We start from the raw sequence: 15,883 nt of genomic DNA, 5'->3' as shown, positions 1-15,883 counted from the left end.
AGTCAGATAACTCCAGGAGTGGCCAGGTTCATACGGGTCCTGTTCATACTGGATTGGACCCTTTACAGGAAAGAAGGCTGTTGGCTTGGGGCCCCACCAGGATTATATTCGAAGAAGACTTCTTTAATGAGCAGCAGACATTAGCTTCAAGGGAAACTTTATTGAGAGAGCAGTAAGCTCCAGTAAACCCCGACTCAGCCAAGCTTGGATAGCACCTGCAGTGCGTCTGCCCGCCCTAGCTGGGCCAGGTGTATGCCAAACTGTCCCAGAGTAGCAGATGGCTCTCTTGCCACCACCATCTCAATCAGGGCTCTCAGTGGTGAGCGATTGGGCCGCAGTGAGTAGGCAAAGGTAGACCAGGTGGCAGGCAGCCCATATTTTGCAGCCAGGTGTCGTGTGGTACCATAAGCCATGCTCCCGCTAGGCCCAGGCTCAGGGTCCAGCAGCATAATCAGTTCCTCCAGAACTTCCAGCTCGTCCAGGAGGCGAGACAGGGGCTGTGAGGTCAGGCCCTGAAGCTCTGGAAAACCAGGCGGGTTGTGAAGGGGAGGAAGGACAAGCTTCAAGGTCACCTTCCCTCCTGGGCAGGGCTGTCCCCTACTAACCCCAGCTTGAGAGCTGCAGCGGTGGTGTCTTGCCGGTGTTCCTACTTCCCAACACCTCCAGGGTGCCTGGAGAGCACCAGTGTGCCGAGGTGCTGGGGCCTCCAGAAGCCAAGCTGAGACAGGAATGGGAGCAGGCTTTTCTCTTGAACAAAGAGAGCAAGACCACTACCAAGAAGAGGAGCACCAGGAAAAGGGTCAGCACTGAGGGTGGAGCAAAGCCCGGCTTGGAGACTTTGTTCTTGGTTGTCTGTCCCTGATCCAGGGAGCCATAGAGCCCTGCTTCTCCAGCTGTCAGAGGACAGACTTCCTTGGGAGGGATGGGCTTCTGAGGATAGGGGTTTGAGAGTGAAACAGGGCCCATCCGGCCAAGCCTCCCACCCACCCCTTAGGTCCTTAAATGGATCTACCTCTCCTGCCCCCACCTCATCCACCCACTAAAGGCGTTGCACTTGGGGATTCTACTGTGCTCCCCCACCCTATTGAGTGAGGCTCCCCCACTGACCCAAGCTTTGCTCATGGAACCCACAGCAGCCCACAGCTACCTCAGGCAATCCCTGTCCCAGAGCCCAGGCATCAAGCACCTTTCTACACTGCTGCTGGGTTCTACTGTGGCTCTCCATACGTGCGGGGGTTGTGGCTCCGCTGCTACAGGGGCTACACAGCTCTGTGCCATTGGGGTTGCAATACCCAGGAGAACACTTCCTGAAAGGATGTGCTACGGTGTCGCCGAAGTCATTGAGTCCGCAGTTTTCTGTAAACTCGTAGTCTAGTAGGACATATGGGCTCCAGAAGCACGTCTGCGCACAGGCCTTCCCTCCAACGCTAGTTGGCCCTTCCCCTTCAAATCCACAGGAAACCCCACCCCTTTCCCCACCCACTCTACCAAGTCCTGCCCACATTGTAAAATCTACATAAGCCCTTTCTCCCTCTCTCCCCACTCACAGGTAAAATTTGCTTTGTGTCCCTCTCCTAACCTGTCCTTTCTGCACAGGCTCAGTCCATCCTCCCAGTTCTACTTGCCAAAGACCCAGCGCCCATACTCCTCAAACAAGCCCCACAGCCGGGCCCAGCAAGAACCTTGCCATTTCCTAGCGAGCGCCCCTTATCTCGGTACTATCTACAGCTCACCAGGACAGGCTGGAGGCCCAAAGCGCTGCAGGCAGCTCCGGCAGCACCTGTTGTCAGGGTTCCAGTACTCAAGGCGGCCGCAGAACCAAGAGACTTCCCGCGAGGCAGCTCGAATCAGCAGCAGCAAGGCCACTGCGGCTGTCCAGAAAGGACATCTGGACCCCATCTCAGCAGAGCCTGTAACCTGTGGGTTGTGACCACAGGACTTTCTTCCATCCACACCGCTTCTGCAGCACTTTCCAGGAAGTCCAGGGCAGGAGGAAGTGGTGGGTGTAGGGGTGCAGAATTCTAGGTGGGGCCTCTTTGAAGGCTGGTGTGCCCCATAGCCAACTCCAGACCCACAGGCCTAAAAAGAACTTGATGTGGATGGTCAGAGTATCCGTCCTCACACCTGCTTTCTCATTTTCTTCTCTACAATGGGGTAACAGAACCTGTCTCACTAGGTGAAGGCTGGGGGGGGGGGGGGGGGAATCTATGAATCTACTAAAAACATCCCAGTAGTCAGGTGTGGGGCGCATACCTTTAATCCCAGTACTTGGAAGGTAAAGGCAGGAGAAGCTCTGAGTTTGAGACCTGCATAGTCTACAGTGAGAGTTTCAGGCCAGCCATAGTTACACGGTGAGACCTTGCCTCAAAAACCAATTAAAGCCTGGCAGTGGTGGTGCACGCCTTTTAATCCCAGCACTCAGGAGGTAGAGGCAGGTGGATCTTTTTGAATTTGAGGCCAGCCTGGTCTACAGAGCTAGTTCCAGGACAGTTAGGGCTGTTACACAGAGAAACCCTGTCTTGAAAAACAAAAACAAACCCAAAACCAATTGAAACAAACCACAAACCAAACACCACAGTACTAGAAGATGGCCAAAGCTTTCCAAGCTCTGAAAGGGTAGGGACTAGTGCTCTCATCTCAGGGTGGCATGGCGGGCTTCAGTGTTCAGGTCTAACCTGCGGACTCACAGTCCCAAGCCACCCCTCCCCCTCCTTTTCTCATCCCCATCTGTTAGGAATCCTCCAACCTGCCACAATTGGGGACCTCTCCCTAAAAGGCACTAGAAAGGTCAGTCCCAACTTACCAGTGCAGACCCAGACCCAAAGCCTCCTTTCACGGCTGGCTCCAAGCTGCTCTACTGGGCCCGTGGTTGGCGTACACATTCTCTTAGATGTGGGGGTGGAGAGAAACCACACACTCAAATTCTAAAGCTTTATTAGAGGAGGGATAGGAGGAGCAAGTTCCTCTGCTGAGCAGATTACATCGTGAAGTTCTGAAGCCTGGGATGGAGCTGGAGTGAAGAGGGCTTTGAGAAGGGACCCTGCACAGGAACGTCTCTGCCCTTGGGTGAGGAACAGGAGCACCAGTCTCAGAAGCGACCATGCCGGTGGTCTGGGGAACGGCGCCGGTTCCTTTCTCGGGGACGGTGGCCTGTATGGGATCTTGGGGGTGACCTGGGAAGTGGGAAGAGGTATGGACAGAGATGGGTAGGAAAGTTAGGAATGGTGTGAAGATTTTCCCAGGCCGCTCTCTCAGGCACAGGATGGTTGTTAATATCATTTCAGGATTAGTACTCAGGGGTGGGTATTCAGGCTGGTCTTGGGTTTGGACTTCACACTGGGGCACTGAGACTAAGGTACTTGCTGCTGAATAATCTTTACACTGTGTCACTATGATTGGTTTACTAAACAAGCTGACTGGCCAGTAGCTGAACAGAATCAAGTTAGGCAGGAAAGCGAAACTGAGAATGAGGGGCTAAGGAAGGGCAGAGTCAGGGGGGTCATCAGTCAGATGTGGCAGCACACAGATTAATAGAAATGGGTTAAGTTGTAAGAGCTAGTTAGTAACAAACAAATGGCTGAGCATTTGTAATTAATATAAGCCTCAGTGTTTGTTTGAGAGCGGCTACAGGACAGGAAAACTGCCTACTGGTACTGCTCTTCAGGCAGGGTTCAAAACTATATATATACACACACACACATATCAAGAGCCCTGAAATGGTATACCCACAAAATCAGAATCAGATTCATCTCAAGGTATAGGAGAACTTGGCAAGCTGGACCTGAGGTACCTATGCCTGGGTCCTCGCCCATAGAGCTGCCGGCGCAGGTTCCGGGATATGGGCCGTAGGTGCATGAAGTTGCAGAAGCCACCTCGGGTACATTCCCTAAGAACGGATAGAAGAGGCCATCATCACTTAACAACCCCCTACCAAACCCTGAAGCGCCTGGGACTCTGAGGCCCAGCCCACTCCTCTGCTCTGCCATACCCCATCTCGTACTGCCGGCAGCACGACTCTCGGAAGTCAGTGACAGGGGACAGCTCCGCATGCACAGCCTGCCCGTTGAACCAGCGGTTATTGAGTTCTGTCACAGCCCGCTCTGCATCCTCCTCCCGGCGGAACTGAGGGGAAAGTGGATGACCATGGGCTGTGGAAGTCAAGATCTTCAGGGGACGAGTCAGCTCTGAGTGACAGTCCTCAGGCTGTGAGGTTTCAGTGGTGGCCATCAGGCACTCAAATGTTTCCACTGCTGGGCTCTAAGCAGGGGGCAACAGGCACCTTAACATAGACATTGCCCACGAGGTGGTCCCCAAGGTTGTCACACACATTCATCTCTTCGATCTCTCCGTACTTCTCCTGCAGTTCTGTGAACACCTCCTGCAGGAGATGGAGAGAGACTCAGCTAAGGTCCGGCACACAGGGAACCCAGCTATCCCGGCAAATCTCACCTCAAAGAAGTTATCATAGTGCTCTTGCACCTCCACGTCGCTCACGTGACCTGGAGGCGGGACAAAGAGGGAAATGAGGGCGTAGACTGCTAGGGGTTGTCTGCCCGGCCCCTCACCTGACTGGTTTTCTTACTCACAGTGCGATCCGTCTGCGGTTTGGGCTGTGTTCTGTGGATTTCGGTACAAATTGAGCAGCACTATGGTCTGAACAAAAAATAAAGAGGCCTGGGCTCAGAAATCAGGGCTGCATGCGGAGTGGGTGTGAGGCTGGGTGGAGATGGGAACCACTGGAGTTTGTCAGAGATGCTTGCGCCTAAGAAACGACCTGGACAGCAAAGGGGCGTGGCCTGCGCACATGGGAGGTGTGGCCCAGTCCCCGAGAGAAGGGTCTACTCAGAGGGCCAGGTCAGAAAGCAAGAGAGATTGGCCTTAGGAATCCGGAAGAGGCGGGACCTCGGGATGATGGGCAGCAGATGAAGCGCGGAGTGGCACGAATGTGGGTCTCACCTGGCTGAAAGTCGGTTTGTTGTGAAGTCGGGAGCACCGGTCCCCGTGCCGGCAGGCCCCAATCTTAAAGTAAAAAGAGCAGTTAACCCTGGAAGAGGTGCAAAGACAGAGGTAAACCGAGGGCCGGGAAGGCCGGGCATCCCACGAACACTGCCATGTCCACCCAGCCCATAAGGACCCAAGTGCCCCGGCTCCCTGAGAGGCCACTCCCTTCATCATTCTCACTTGTCCTTCTCAGTCCCGAATATCGAAGCTAAATATTCAGCCATTTTTACCCGAACACTCCAACGCGCCTGCTCCTTGCGTCACTTCCGTTGCTCAGGAGCGTTGGGAAGTGTAGTTTGTACCTGCCTGTGCCGCGACTGCGCACGCGTGTTGGAGGCCCGCTGGTCCTCCCAGACAGTCGTGCGCAAGATTCTTAGCAGCGCATGCGTACAACGTAGCCTCCGGGGAAATTAAAAAAAAAAAAAAAAAAAAAAAAAAAAAAAAAAACTACAAACTCCACAGAAACCTGCCGCGTCTCCTGCAAACGGCCGTAGTTAAAAACAACGAAGGAATCCCGGCAGAAGGGATAAACTCCACTGGTGAGTTGGGGGTTGTCTGGCGCACCCTAACTATATAAAGAACTCCCCACCAGCCTGTTCGAGGGCGCAAAGGTACCCTCCTCGTAGCAACCCCCCGCCTTTATCTAATTTGTCGAAATAGGGGCGTGGTAGTTCGTGATATCGCGCCTGTCGTTTGGGTCTTGGTCTGCAGACCCTGAGGACCACCGGGCTCCAGCGCAGCTATGAACTTGGAGCGGGTGTCCAATGAGGAGAAGTTGAATCTGTGCCGGAAGTACTATCTTGGTAAGGCCGATCCCCCTAGGTTTCGGGTAATACAGGGGACTGGACTAGAGCGCCCCGAGGCTAGAGGACATAGGGACCTGGATTGTGGATCTTAGGGGTAACGCAACTGGGAATGTAGACTCTGGTCCGCGAGAAAAGAGACCTCAGGAAGGAGCAAGCTGGGAGCCTCAGTTTCTGAGTCCCAAGAGAAAGAATGAACGCCTGGATCCAGATAAGGAATCCCTGGATCCGTAACCCCAAACAGCGGAGATCTCCGGTTGAACGTGGGAGAGGACCTTCTAAATGGGCCTTTTAAGGTGGGGATTAGGGAAGGTTCTCATTGCCGGTTGGCCAAGTGTGGCTATTTTTTTCCTAGGTGGTTTTGCATTCCTGCCTTTTCTTTGGTTGGTCAACATTTTCTGGTTCTTCAGAGAGGCCTTCCTCGCCCCAGCCTACACAGAGCAGAGCCAAATCAAAGGCTGTGAGTTCTAGGGCACCAGCAAAAAACAAATAAACAGGGTAGCGGGTGGTTGGAAGGATAAAAAGGCGGGCCTGGGGGAGGCCAGCTCTTCCTACCCTTGTTCTTCATTATAGATGTTTGGCGCTCAGCTGTGGGCTTCCTCTTCTGGGTAATTGTTCTCACCACCTGGATCACCATCTTCCAGATCTACCGGCCCCGCTGGGGTGCTCTTGGGGACTACCTTTCCTTCACCATTCCCCTGGGCACCCCCTGACAACTTCACAAGCTGGCAAGCTAGCCATCTGTTCTTTCTCCCAGGATGGGCTTCTCTGCTCTAAGCTTTTTCTCAAACCCTGAAGGCTGTCTGTCCCCCATTTCCCAACTGCTCCAATAAATGGCCCTAACTTTAAATATTGACTTCTTGGGATCTTTTGGAAGTAGAAACATAAAATGGTTGCCAACATTCAAAAACACTTACTGAATGTGTTATGTGTTAGGCTTCACACATTGTGCGAATTTTGATTTTATTGACTACCACTCAGACCCTTTTGAAAAGGAACTCTCCTGCTGAGGAGCCTCGTCTCACAAATGAGGAAGAAAAGAATGACACCCCACTTCTTCTAGGGACTGCTATCCTGTACTGGTAGTTGTGCATTAAGAAATAACAACTTTTTTTAAAGATTTATTTATTTATTATGTATACAACAACATTCCTTCCATGTATGCTTGCATGCCAGAAGAGGGCACCAGATATCATTATAGGTGGCTGTGAGCCACCATGTGGTTGCTGGGAATTGAACTCAGGACCTGTGGAAGAGCAGTCAGTGCTCTTAACCTCTGAGCCATCTCTCCAGCCCAAAATAACTTTTTAAGCCAGATGGTGGTGGTGCATGTTTTTAATCTCAGCTCTGGGGAGCGGAGGCAAACGGATCTCTGAGTTTGCAGCCAGCCTGGTCTACGAAGTCGGGACACACAAACAAACAAACAAACAAACACTTGACTTTCTTAACTGGGGATGTAGTTTACTGGTAATACTCTTGTTCCGCATGAGAAATAAGCTAGGTTCAATTCCCAGTAGGCAAACCAAACAAGATACTTACTTTCTTGTTCTGTGTTTTAGTATTGTCGGCCAAGGAAGAACTCATATGAGCCTAGACTCTGGAGGTGTCTAGAGCAAGAGAACTATCTAAGAGCGTTCTTAGAAAAACTTCATTGACTTCCCTATTTTTATTCCTTATTTTTAAGTGTGTGTGTGCGCTTGCGCTTGCTTTAATGCAGTGCCCATGGAAGCCAGAAGAGGGCATCTGTGTGTGTGTGTGTGTGTGTGTTGTGTTTTAGTGCAGTACCCATGGAAGCCAAAAGAGGGCGTCTTATCCTCTGGAACTGCAGTTGCAAATGCTTATGAGTCTCCATGTGGGTACTGGGAACCAACTTGGGTCCCCTTGACCAGTGAACCTGGCCCCTTGATCTTCCTATTGAAAATCTCATGATTTTGGTGGCTCACATCTGTAATCCCAGCACTTGGAAGCAGAGGCATGTGGATTTCTGTGAATTCCAGGCCAGCCAGAGCTATATACTGATATCCTGTCCCAAAACAATAAAATACAGTTTCAGGGCTGGAGAGATGGCTCAGTGGTTAAGATCACTGGCTGCGCTTCCAGAGGACCTAGGTTCAAATCCCAGCACCCACATGATGGCTCACAATTCTGTCAGTCCAGTTCCAGGGGATCTGACACCTTCACATAAATAAGATACATTAAAAAAAAAAAAAGTTTCAGTAAAGGGTCTGGTGAGATGACTCAGTGCATAACGGCACTTGCTGCCAATCCTGGCCTGAGTTTGACCACCAAATCTCCTAAGTGATCTTCTGACCTCTACAGGTGTACCATGGTACATGAGTGCCCCTTCACACCCCAACCCCTAATAAATAAGTAAACAGACAAAGATACCCAGCAGGGTATGTTAAGGTTCAAAGACAGCTTGGGTTACATATATAGTTTCAGGCTAGACTGAACAAGAGTGAGAGGTAATAAATAAATAGATAAATAAATGAATAAATAAATAACGGTATAAAATCTCAGTCCTACCTTGATGTTCCCTAGCACTATTTTAGAGCATATTTTTGTTCCTATTACATTTCATTTAGAATTTTTGGCTTGTTTATTGACTATCTTCTGGTCTCTACAGGATAAGCCACCTTAGGGCAAGGCAGCATCGCCTGCTTTGTTCCTCGCAGTGTCTTCACCATCCGCATGAATAGCCGGCACTCTAAATACTTAAATCACAGAGATTTTGCTCAGCAGGCAATTGATACCCAGCCAGCTTTCCCTAAGGAGCCAGTCCAACTCCAGATCGGTCTTCCTTTTTAGGGATCTCGGTGACAAAGAGCTACAGTAGGTAGTTCAAAGCTATAAATGAGTATACTGACAAATGAGTATACTAAAATATACCACTACGAATCTCGAGAAGTCTTGCGCTTCCCACAGTGCTCCGCGCGGCGAGCCTTGGAAGTTTGAATCACATGATCTCCCCCGCCCTCCCAGTAGTTTCCTGGGTTGTCGTTGGTTTGTTTCCGGAAACAGGGCCTCGGGAAGGTGGAACTTACAGGCTGGGGAGCCAATGGTACAGGCTGTCAATTAGCCAGCGAATGAAGTTGACGTTTTCATTAACTAATGGGAAATAGCGGCTGCCGAAGGGGCCCGCCTACAGAAGGGAAGGAAGGGAGGTGGCGGTCAAGGTAGTGGCCACTGAACGGTGCTCAGGCCCGAGGGCCAGTGGTACACAGGCTTACCTTTGACCTTTGACTGCCCGCCTCCTGCCTTGGCTTGTGAATCCTGTCTCCTTTAAGTGTTTCTGATCCAGTGAATTAGAATTGGACCCAAACCATGTTCCCGGTGAAGGTAAAAGTGGAGAAATCAGGTGAGGACTGGGGATCCAGGATACCCGAGAGACGTGGGTTATCGCGAAAAAGGGAACTATGTGGCATCGCTCTGCAGCCTATCTGACAGTCACCCGGAGCATGCCACCTTCAAACCATCCCGGGCTGTGTCCAGAGTAGCTTTGAGATTGAATGTGTTCGTTCTGGTCCTGTGGCGGTAGTAAAACTGCGGGGTCCGGAGCCCCTAACTCTAAGAAGGGTCTTTTTCTTGTTCTACTTCAGTTTTCCCATTTCTGGAAGTGGGCACGAGTCAGCAATTGTGCTATGACCCTGAAGTACAGGGCATCAATTCTCAGTTGCTGTATTCCAGTAACCTTAGGGCGTAGGAAGTGTGGTGGAAGAGAAAACAGAGACTCGGGCAGAGCCAGACGGGAACCCTAGAATGGCGTGGTAAAGGGCAGTGAGGCGGGAGCACAGAATCTAGAAGGAAAAGGTGGTCAGTAGTAAATAGTGATGTGAGGTGTGAAATGGGAGAAGTGTTACTTACCTAAAACGAGATAAGGCTGTAGGTGCGTACCTATGGTAGATCGTTTGCTTAGCACGCCCTGGACCCCTGGTTTCATCCCCAGCCCTGAAAAATAAGTAAAACCAGGCCCTAGTGATATTTCCTGTAGTCACAGCTAATCAAACAAATCAGTCCCCAAGGTGGGAGGAAATGGCAGTTGGAATGGCGATGTGGGGGAGTAGCCAGCAGAACCAAGGGAGCAGCGGGGAGGCCGGGGAGGCCGGGGAGGCCAGGATGGCTGCGGCCGTGAAGAAGCGGAGGCAAAGAGGTGGTGGGGAGGAGCACAGATTGATGGGTCCAGGACTTTTCCTCTGAGGGAAATGGGTAGTCTAGGGAGGTTTGTGAACCGAGGAGTGAGCTGGTAAATGTGTGCCACAAAATACCAAATAAAACAAAAAACCCAAACAGAACAAAAACAATAAGAAAACTTAAGTGGAATAGTGGAAGGGCCGTTTGTCTTGGCACACACCTTTAATCCCAGTGTGCGGAAGGCAGAAGCTGGCAGATCTCTGAATTCAAGGTCAGTTTGCTCTGTTTAGTAAATTCCAGGCCACACCACGGCTACCTAGTGGGAGACACTAAAGTAGAAGGAGCCTTGCTACAAATATGCAGTAGGACAAGGGTAGGCTTGGAAACACCAGGCTGAGTCCAGACTGCATTTTCTGGGGTCAGGATTGTGGAATCCTAAAGGGGTCCATGCTGGGGAAGATCAAAGCCAAGTTGCTTGTCTGTTTTTATTACTTTTTTCTCTGTTTTGCTTATTGTTTGAGCCAGGGTCTCATGTAGCTGAGGCTGGCCTTGAACTCTTAGTCCTCCTGCCACAGTCTCCAGAGCTGGTGCTGGGATAGCACTAGCCTAGCTAGGCCTGACTTCCTTCATGGGGGGGGGTCTCTTGTCCACATCGTGGAAAGTGGATCAGAAGGAGAGAATGAGGCTAGGAGCTGAGTGGGAGGGGAGGGTAAGGTGGGGAGGGAATACGTGGTTAGACACACTGGAAGCCAAGTGGGCTGAGACCAGGAAGGGAAAGGGGTATCCATAGTGAGTCCAGGAGCCTGTGGATTGGTGGGGGATTCAGGAAGAGGGGTTAGTTTAGAGAGCCAGACCTAGTACAGGACCCAGTGGAAAGCCTCTAAGGGCTGTCCATGGAAGGTGTGCAGATCATAGACCTTAAGCTGGTGTTGTGTGGGAGAGAAGCCAACAGAATGGAGCAATGGCAGCGGCCTCGGCTTGACCACTGCTTAAGGCTCAGCCGCCCCATTCTGTCTTTGTCTTATTTCTCCACTGAGGAGCACTAAAGCTGCCACTTTCAGGGCACCTGGACCACCATGGTTGCCTCCCACAGAGGATGTGGGGGGTGCACATATGTGAACTGATTCCTACTTCATACCTTCTGCCCTCAGAGATGGAGATGGCCAAAGCCCGGAACCAGCTGGATGCCGTTCTTCAGTGTCTGCTGGAGAAGAGTCACATGGACAGGTTGGGGTCTGCTCTAGCCTGGGGACCACAGGGTGGGGATTGTGTCCAGACTCTTTGTGGTTGGGATCTGGATGGGAGACAAGAGGCCGACACGGGGAGAAAAGTGTTCCGTGGGGAGACCCATTATTATCACACTCTGGGCCCTCAGTACCCTAAGCCAATGGTGCTCTTTTGCTCCCAGGGAACGTCTGGACGAAGACGCTGGGAAGACACCCTCGGATACACACAACAAGTAAGAGGTTTTGGTGGAGTTTAGACCTGAGAGTTTGGGTCAGGTAACTTTTCCCTCCTCCGAGTCATAACCATTTTATATAGACAGAGATACCTGTGGTGTACGTGGCTCACACCTTGGGGTGTTTGTGGATACAAGGCCCGAGGGGCAGCGGTAAACCCCAGGATGTCCATTTTGTTTGTTTTCAGTACTAGGGATTGAACCCCAGGGTTTTTGCCCATGCTGTGCAAATGCTCTACTACCGAACTACATCACCCCTGCCTTGGGGTGGGGGTGTTGAGCAGGTGTTTATTAGAGGCTCTGCATGCTGATACCCTGTCTCTCCCTGCAGGGATTGCTCCATCGCTGCTACTGGCAAAAGGTAAGGTGGCTGGGGCCCCAGCCCACTCTTGGGTTCCCAGTCCTCAGCTTCGGGCTGATGCTCACCTTCACCACACAGGCCATCCGCCCGCTTCCCCCACCAGCGGAGGAAGAAGAGGAGGGAGATGGACGATGGGCTGGCTGAGGGGGGTCCTCAGAGATCCAGTGAGTAGGCCAGGGACTGAGGGGGTGGGCATGGAGCCAGGAACTAAATGAGGGTGCTCATTTATGTCCCACTCACCACCCCAGACACATATGTGATCAAGCTGTTTGACCGGAGTGTGGATTTGGCCCAGTTCAGTGAGAACACACCATTGTACCCCATCTGCCGTGCCTGGATGCGCAACAGTCCCTCAGTGCGAGAGCGGGAGCGGTCACCCAGCTCACCACTGCCCCCTCTGCCTGAGGATGAGGAGGTGGGATGACCCAGAGGCCAGAGAGAGCAGTGGGTGGATAGACTCAAGATCCCCCTCCCCATTGGTGGTAGATGGGTATAATCTCTGGGGCCCCTAAATGAGTATAGAGTCGTAGAGTAGGACACACAGCTGTGCCATTAGGTGAAGACAGAGGTCCTTAGCCAGATAGCTACAGCTTGCTAGGGAACAGGGATTCCAAGAAATAAAGGGCTAAACAGGGATCTTTAGTGCAAACAGATGTGGCTACGAGGTGGGGCCTTGGTGAGCAAATGTGGACCCTGTGAGTGGGGTTTGGAAGTCATATGGCCTAAGAGGGCAGACAGGGATCCCTGGGACGGACATAGGACTTGACTCTGTCAAGATAAGGGTAGATGTGTTGCCCCCTGGACAATTCCTTAAGGCAGGTGTCTTGACCCCCACCTTGGGCTGACAGGTATAGATGGAATTCCCTGGGCTTGGCAAGGGTAGACAAGGGTTCTCAGACTGACAAGAAGATCCGGTCCCTAGAACAGGAAGACCATTCTCTAGCTGGTAAAGGTATGTGTCCCTCTGCTGTGACTCCTCCAAGTGCAGGTTTCTGACTCGTGCCTGTGTCACTGGGAAAGGTAGGAGGGATGCATGTACTTTAAACATTCTTCTCTGACTCTTGGGCCTCACAGTGGGGCTTGGTCTCCCTAGGGTTCAGAGGTCATCAACAGCAAAAGCCGTGATGTGTACAAGCTGCCTCCACCCACAGCCCCTGGATCACTTGGCGATACCTGCAGATCCCGAATTCCATCCCCCCTGCAGCCTGAGACCCAGGGTACCCCAGATGATGAAGTAAGTGTATGAGGCTGGCCTAGACTTCATGGCATGTGTTGGGAGGTTGGGGCATGGTCACCTAGCTGGGTCTCTCTGTCCATGCAGCCCTCCGAGCCTGAACCTTCTCTTTCCACGCTCATCTATCGCAACATGCAACGCTGGAAACGTATACGCCAGAGGTGAGCGTGCCCTGCCCCACTTGCTCCCTGCCTGCATGCCCTCTACAGCAGTTGCTAAATCCTCCTTTACCTCGCTAGGTGGAAGGAGGCATCTCATCGGAATCAGCTTCGTTACTCAGAAAGCATGAAGATCCTGCGGGAGATGTATGATCGGCAGTGATGTTCCCAGTCTCCCACCCCCAACCCAATAAACCTGCCCCCAACCAAAACTGGCCCAGACATAAAGCAGTCGATGAATCTCTAGCGCCTTTATTGGGGACTGATAGGAAGGGCATGAGGTGACAGGGAACGAAGTTGTGACTGATCTTACAGGACAAGTGATGTGGAGGTGGCTGCTTAGGATATCTGGCTGCAGGTGGGGAGCCGGGACAAAGGAACCCAAGGGTTCTGGTTCATTGGCCTAGCACATCTGGGGAAGTTGGGTGTCTATACAATCTGAGTTTGGGACTCTTGGTTGGTTGGGAATAGATTTCCAAGGATTGGGAAGTCAACAGAATTTGGGAACGTAGGCTTCTGGAGTTTCAAGTCAGAAAATGGCCCGGGGCAGACTGTTAGGTGGCAGGGACAGGATCTAGAGTCTGGTGGACCAGACTTGAATGTTCTGATGTGGAAGGCCCATTCAGTCTGGGTCAGACATTGTGGGGAATGACCTGGTAGGTCATAGGTGACAGGCCTGGGGTGGGGGGAGCACTATCTGTACTCTGGTCTCACAGTGTGGGTATTCTATAACTTAGAAGTGCAGTAGGAGGCCTAGTGCTAGTATAAGCCCAAAGTGGGGTCAGTCAGGTGGGAGTGTAGGCCAAGGAGGGTGACAGTGTTTGTGTTGTCCCTAGAGGGGTATTATGGGTGGGGCCTGAAAGCTGATGGGCAGGGCAGGCTTGGGGGTGGGGTGTCTCAGTTACTAAGGCCCAGGTAGGGCTTTAGGTGGAAAGGTCCTAGGGGAAGACGCCCAGATTTGGTGGGAAGGAACTGTCTTGACAGCGATTGGGACATTTGGCTGGGCAGCGGAGTCAGATCGGCTTTTAAAAGGGAGCCTAGAGAGGCTTCTTAGGTTCGGTCCTATAATGCCCGGACCCCTACTTGGCAGCAGGTGGTGATGGAAGTGGGGCCTGGGTCGATGCTGGTGTGGCCTGGATGGACAGGACACCCTCAGGAGACAGTGCCGAGGTCACGGCAGCAGGGTCCACTCCAGGAGGCAGGCGGTAGCGGCGGTGGAACTCTCGAGCAATGAATCCATGTTCATCCTGGGGGAGGAAATGGACTTGAGCGTCCCACCTTCCTGCCCATCCCCGCTGTTCCATCTGGCCTGCAGGCCTACCGGGCGCTCCTCATGCCGTGCGTGAACCTCCACGTGGTCACCAACCACCTTGACAGAGATTTCCTCTGGGGAGAAGTGCTTCACATCCAGCAGCACCGAAAAATACCCAGGGTCCTTGGCCACCTGCACACATGGGACATAGGTGCGGGATTTATTTATTATGTGTAGTCTTCTGGGGCACCAGATCTCTCTACAGATGGGAGTGAGCCATTATGGAGTTGCTGGGAATTGAACAGCAGTCAGTTGTCCTAACCTCTGAGCTATCTCTCCAGCCCCTAGGTGTGGGATTTTCATTGGGTGGGGGGCTCGGCTTCTGGCGACTCAGCACCCCTACCCTATGTAAGTTACAGTGCTGCTGCCCAAGGACTCCGGTAGACAGTCCCCTTCTCGGAGTCACCAGAACCTCAACCTCACACACAAATAACTAGCCTCCTCCCTCCCCTTGTAGGCACTGGGTCCACCTCTCCTGAACTTCCGCATTCATAGGGTGACAGAGTTGGGGACCTGTCCTGCACCCCTACCCCATGTCATTGACTCCACAGCCACCATGTCTTTGGTTAAGAGACCTCTTACTCCCCACCATGCTGGCAAATGATGCCACTTCCCCATCTCCAGAGCTCTCAGCTTATGAAACCTCCGGTACCTTCTGAATTTATGTTACCCTTCCTCTGCTTTAAAGTGACCAAGACCGCCTTTATCAAATCACCCAACTGGGAGACCGATACACAAGACCATTCCAACCATTTGGGACTCACTGTCCCTTCCCCGGATTCCTCGGGTCACCTTCCTCCTTCAGTCCTTCCACCCCGAGCTATGAGACTCCACTCCTCGCCCCTCAGGGGAACAGTAACATGGTCTCAACACACCACGTTCGCAGGACTCTCAGTGGCCCGCTGAAAGGTGGCATTCTTCCCTAAACTTAAAATCCACAGACATTCCCGTACCCCCACCCCAGGGAGATCAAGACCGCTAGTCTTATTAGTAGTTGAGTTGTCCCTTCCCCCAGGTCTGGCACCTGTGCTGTGGGCAGTGCCACACTGGGGGCGCGCAGATAGTAGGGGGCAATCGCAGCAGGGCACAGCGAAGCCAGCTCGGACTCAAGCAGCCCCTCCCCGAAACGCTGGTCAAAGAGGCGTCCCGGAGCGGAAAAACCAGGTAAAGGAGCTGAAGCGCGGCGCAGCCAAGAAGGCTGTACAGGCACAGGGATCTCCATTCTGTTCCTCCGCTGCTACCCTGGGCTCCGCAGTGCCCAAGCGCACGCACTCTCCGATTTATACTGTGCCCAGTGCAGCCCCCGCGGCGGGCCTCTCAGGGACACTGGGATTGAGGCCAGACTCAGCCATTAGTATGCCTTATTTAGAAACTTCAATAATGACTTGGCTAGTTATTAAACGCCTACTGGATGCCTGGAAAAG

The 15,883-nt window shown here is 52.3% G+C and overlaps 5 protein-coding genes across 7 annotated transcripts; 2 read left to right on the top strand and 3 right to left on the bottom strand.

Moving 5' to 3' along the window:
• Positions 1 to 194: 194 nt before the first annotated feature.
• On the bottom strand, positions 195 to 2,342 carry Igflr1 (IGF like family receptor 1). Its single transcript, XM_038340099.1, has 4 exons — positions 1,734 to 2,342; positions 1,187 to 1,371; positions 606 to 930; positions 195 to 520 (listed from the first exon to the last, which is right to left on the bottom strand). Exons 1-4 carry the CDS (start codon positions 1,897 to 1,899, stop codon positions 195 to 197), a joined length of 1,002 nt encoding a protein of 333 aa, XP_038196027.1. The 5' UTR covers positions 1,900 to 2,342.
• A 575-nt stretch (positions 2,343 to 2,917) lies between these two features.
• U2af1l4 (U2 small nuclear RNA auxiliary factor 1 like 4) lies at positions 2,918 to 5,279 on the bottom strand. The gene is made up of 8 exons (XM_038340051.1): positions 5,182 to 5,279; positions 4,957 to 5,044; positions 4,587 to 4,653; positions 4,450 to 4,499; positions 4,280 to 4,378; positions 3,989 to 4,122; positions 3,791 to 3,886; positions 2,918 to 3,173 (listed from the first exon to the last, which is right to left on the bottom strand). Exons 1-8 carry the CDS (start codon positions 5,223 to 5,225, stop codon positions 3,089 to 3,091), a joined length of 663 nt encoding a protein of 220 aa, XP_038195979.1. The 5' UTR covers positions 5,226 to 5,279; the 3' UTR covers positions 2,918 to 3,088.
• A 121-nt stretch (positions 5,280 to 5,400) lies between these two features.
• Psenen (presenilin enhancer, gamma-secretase subunit) lies at positions 5,401 to 6,654 on the top strand. Of its 2 annotated transcripts, XM_038340056.1 has the most exons (4): positions 5,401 to 5,540; positions 5,662 to 5,804; positions 6,160 to 6,264; positions 6,378 to 6,654. In XM_038340056.1, exons 2-4 carry the CDS (start codon positions 5,744 to 5,746, stop codon positions 6,515 to 6,517), a joined length of 306 nt encoding a protein of 101 aa, XP_038195984.1. In that variant the 5' UTR covers positions 5,401 to 5,540; positions 5,662 to 5,743; the 3' UTR covers positions 6,518 to 6,654. The 2 variants fall into 2 exon arrangements, with proteins under 2 accessions (XP_038195984.1, XP_038195983.1); XM_038340055.1 differs by lacking the exons at positions 5,401 to 5,540; positions 5,662 to 5,804 and adding an exon at positions 5,826 to 6,067.
• Positions 6,655 to 9,025: 2,371 nt separating this feature from the next.
• On the top strand, positions 9,026 to 13,393 carry Lin37 (lin-37 DREAM MuvB core complex component). Of its 2 annotated transcripts, none has more exons than XR_005286585.2 (9): positions 9,026 to 9,162; positions 11,087 to 11,162; positions 11,344 to 11,394; positions 11,726 to 11,755; positions 11,834 to 11,919; positions 12,004 to 12,170; positions 12,849 to 12,993; positions 13,077 to 13,150; positions 13,229 to 13,393. XR_005286585.2 is itself a non-coding variant. In XM_038340053.2 (9 exons), the coding sequence occupies exons 1-9, from the start codon at positions 9,129 to 9,131 to the stop codon at positions 13,308 to 13,310; spliced, it is 741 nt and encodes a 246-aa protein (XP_038195981.1). In that variant the 5' UTR covers positions 9,026 to 9,128; the 3' UTR covers positions 13,311 to 13,393. The 2 variants fall into 2 exon arrangements, 1 of the variants encoding a protein (XP_038195981.1); XM_038340053.2 differs by having other exon boundaries at positions 12,849 to 12,989.
• On the bottom strand, positions 13,393 to 15,683 carry Hspb6 (heat shock protein family B (small) member 6). Its single transcript, XM_038340054.1, has 3 exons — positions 15,484 to 15,683; positions 14,469 to 14,591; positions 13,393 to 14,394 (listed from the first exon to the last, which is right to left on the bottom strand). The coding sequence occupies exons 1-3, from the start codon at positions 15,679 to 15,681 to the stop codon at positions 14,227 to 14,229; spliced, it is 489 nt and encodes a 162-aa protein (XP_038195982.1). The 5' UTR covers positions 15,682 to 15,683; the 3' UTR covers positions 13,393 to 14,226.
• Positions 15,684 to 15,883: the final 200 nt, after the last annotated feature.

The sequence above is a fragment of the Arvicola amphibius genome, chromosome 8 (assembly GCF_903992535.2).
Source record: "Arvicola amphibius chromosome 8, mArvAmp1.2, whole genome shotgun sequence".
Classification (NCBI taxonomy): Eukaryota; Metazoa; Chordata; class Mammalia; order Rodentia; family Cricetidae; genus Arvicola; species Arvicola amphibius.
The sequence above is the reverse complement of the archived record's forward strand: the minus strand, read 5'-3'. Positions and strand labels throughout refer to the sequence as shown.

Bases quoted from the DNA above. Each gene is read 5' to 3' on its own strand.
- Igflr1 (XM_038340099.1), bottom strand. From the start codon at position 1,899: ATGGGGTCCAGATGTCCTTTCTGGACAGCCGCAGTGGCCTTGCTGCTG. The intron at 931-1,186 runs GTGCTTGATGCC...CCCTATCCTCAG, and splicing joins CCCAGCAGCAGTGTAGAAAG to AAGCCCATCCCTCCCAAGGA. The intron at 521-605 runs GTTAGTAGGGGA...CTGGTTTTCCAG, and splicing joins GCTGCAGCTCTCAAGCTGGG to AGCTTCAGGGCCTGACCTCA.
- Lin37 (XM_038340053.2), top strand. From the start codon at position 9,129: ATGTTCCCGGTGAAGGTAAAAGTGGAGAAATCAG. The intron at 9,163-11,086 runs GTGAGGACTGGG...TTCTGCCCTCAG, and splicing joins GGTAAAAGTGGAGAAATCAG to AGATGGAGATGGCCAAAGCC. The intron at 12,171-12,848 runs GTGGGATGACCC...TGGTCTCCCTAG, and splicing joins CTCTGCCTGAGGATGAGGAG to GGTTCAGAGGTCATCAACAG.
- U2af1l4 (XM_038340051.1), bottom strand. From the start codon at position 5,225: ATGGCTGAATATTTAGCTTCGATATTCGGGACTGAGAAGGACAA. The intron at 5,045-5,181 runs GTGAGAATGATG...CACCTCTTCCAG, and splicing joins TTCGGGACTGAGAAGGACAA to GGTTAACTGCTCTTTTTACT. The intron at 4,500-4,586 runs GTGAGTAAGAAA...TCCCGCCTCCAG, and splicing joins AACCGCAGACGGATCGCACT to GTCACGTGAGCGACGTGGAG.
- Psenen (XM_038340055.1), top strand. From the start codon at position 5,998: ATGAACGCCTGGATCCAGATAAGGAATCCCTGGATCCGTAACCCCAAA. The intron at 6,068-6,159 runs GTGGGAGAGGAC...TTTTTTTCCTAG, and splicing joins GCGGAGATCTCCGGTTGAAC to GTGGTTTTGCATTCCTGCCT. The intron at 6,265-6,377 runs GTGAGTTCTAGG...TCTTCATTATAG, and splicing joins GCAGAGCCAAATCAAAGGCT to ATGTTTGGCGCTCAGCTGTG.
- Hspb6 (XM_038340054.1), bottom strand. From the start codon at position 15,681: ATGGAGATCCCTGTGCCTGTACAGCCTTCTTGGCTGCGCCGCGCTTCA. The intron at 14,592-15,483 runs GTGCCAGACCTG...CCATGTGTGCAG, and splicing joins TGGCACTGCCCACAGCACAG to GTGGCCAAGGACCCTGGGTA. The intron at 14,395-14,468 runs GTAGGCCTGCAG...TTCCTCCCCCAG, and splicing joins CACGGCATGAGGAGCGCCCG to GATGAACATGGATTCATTGC.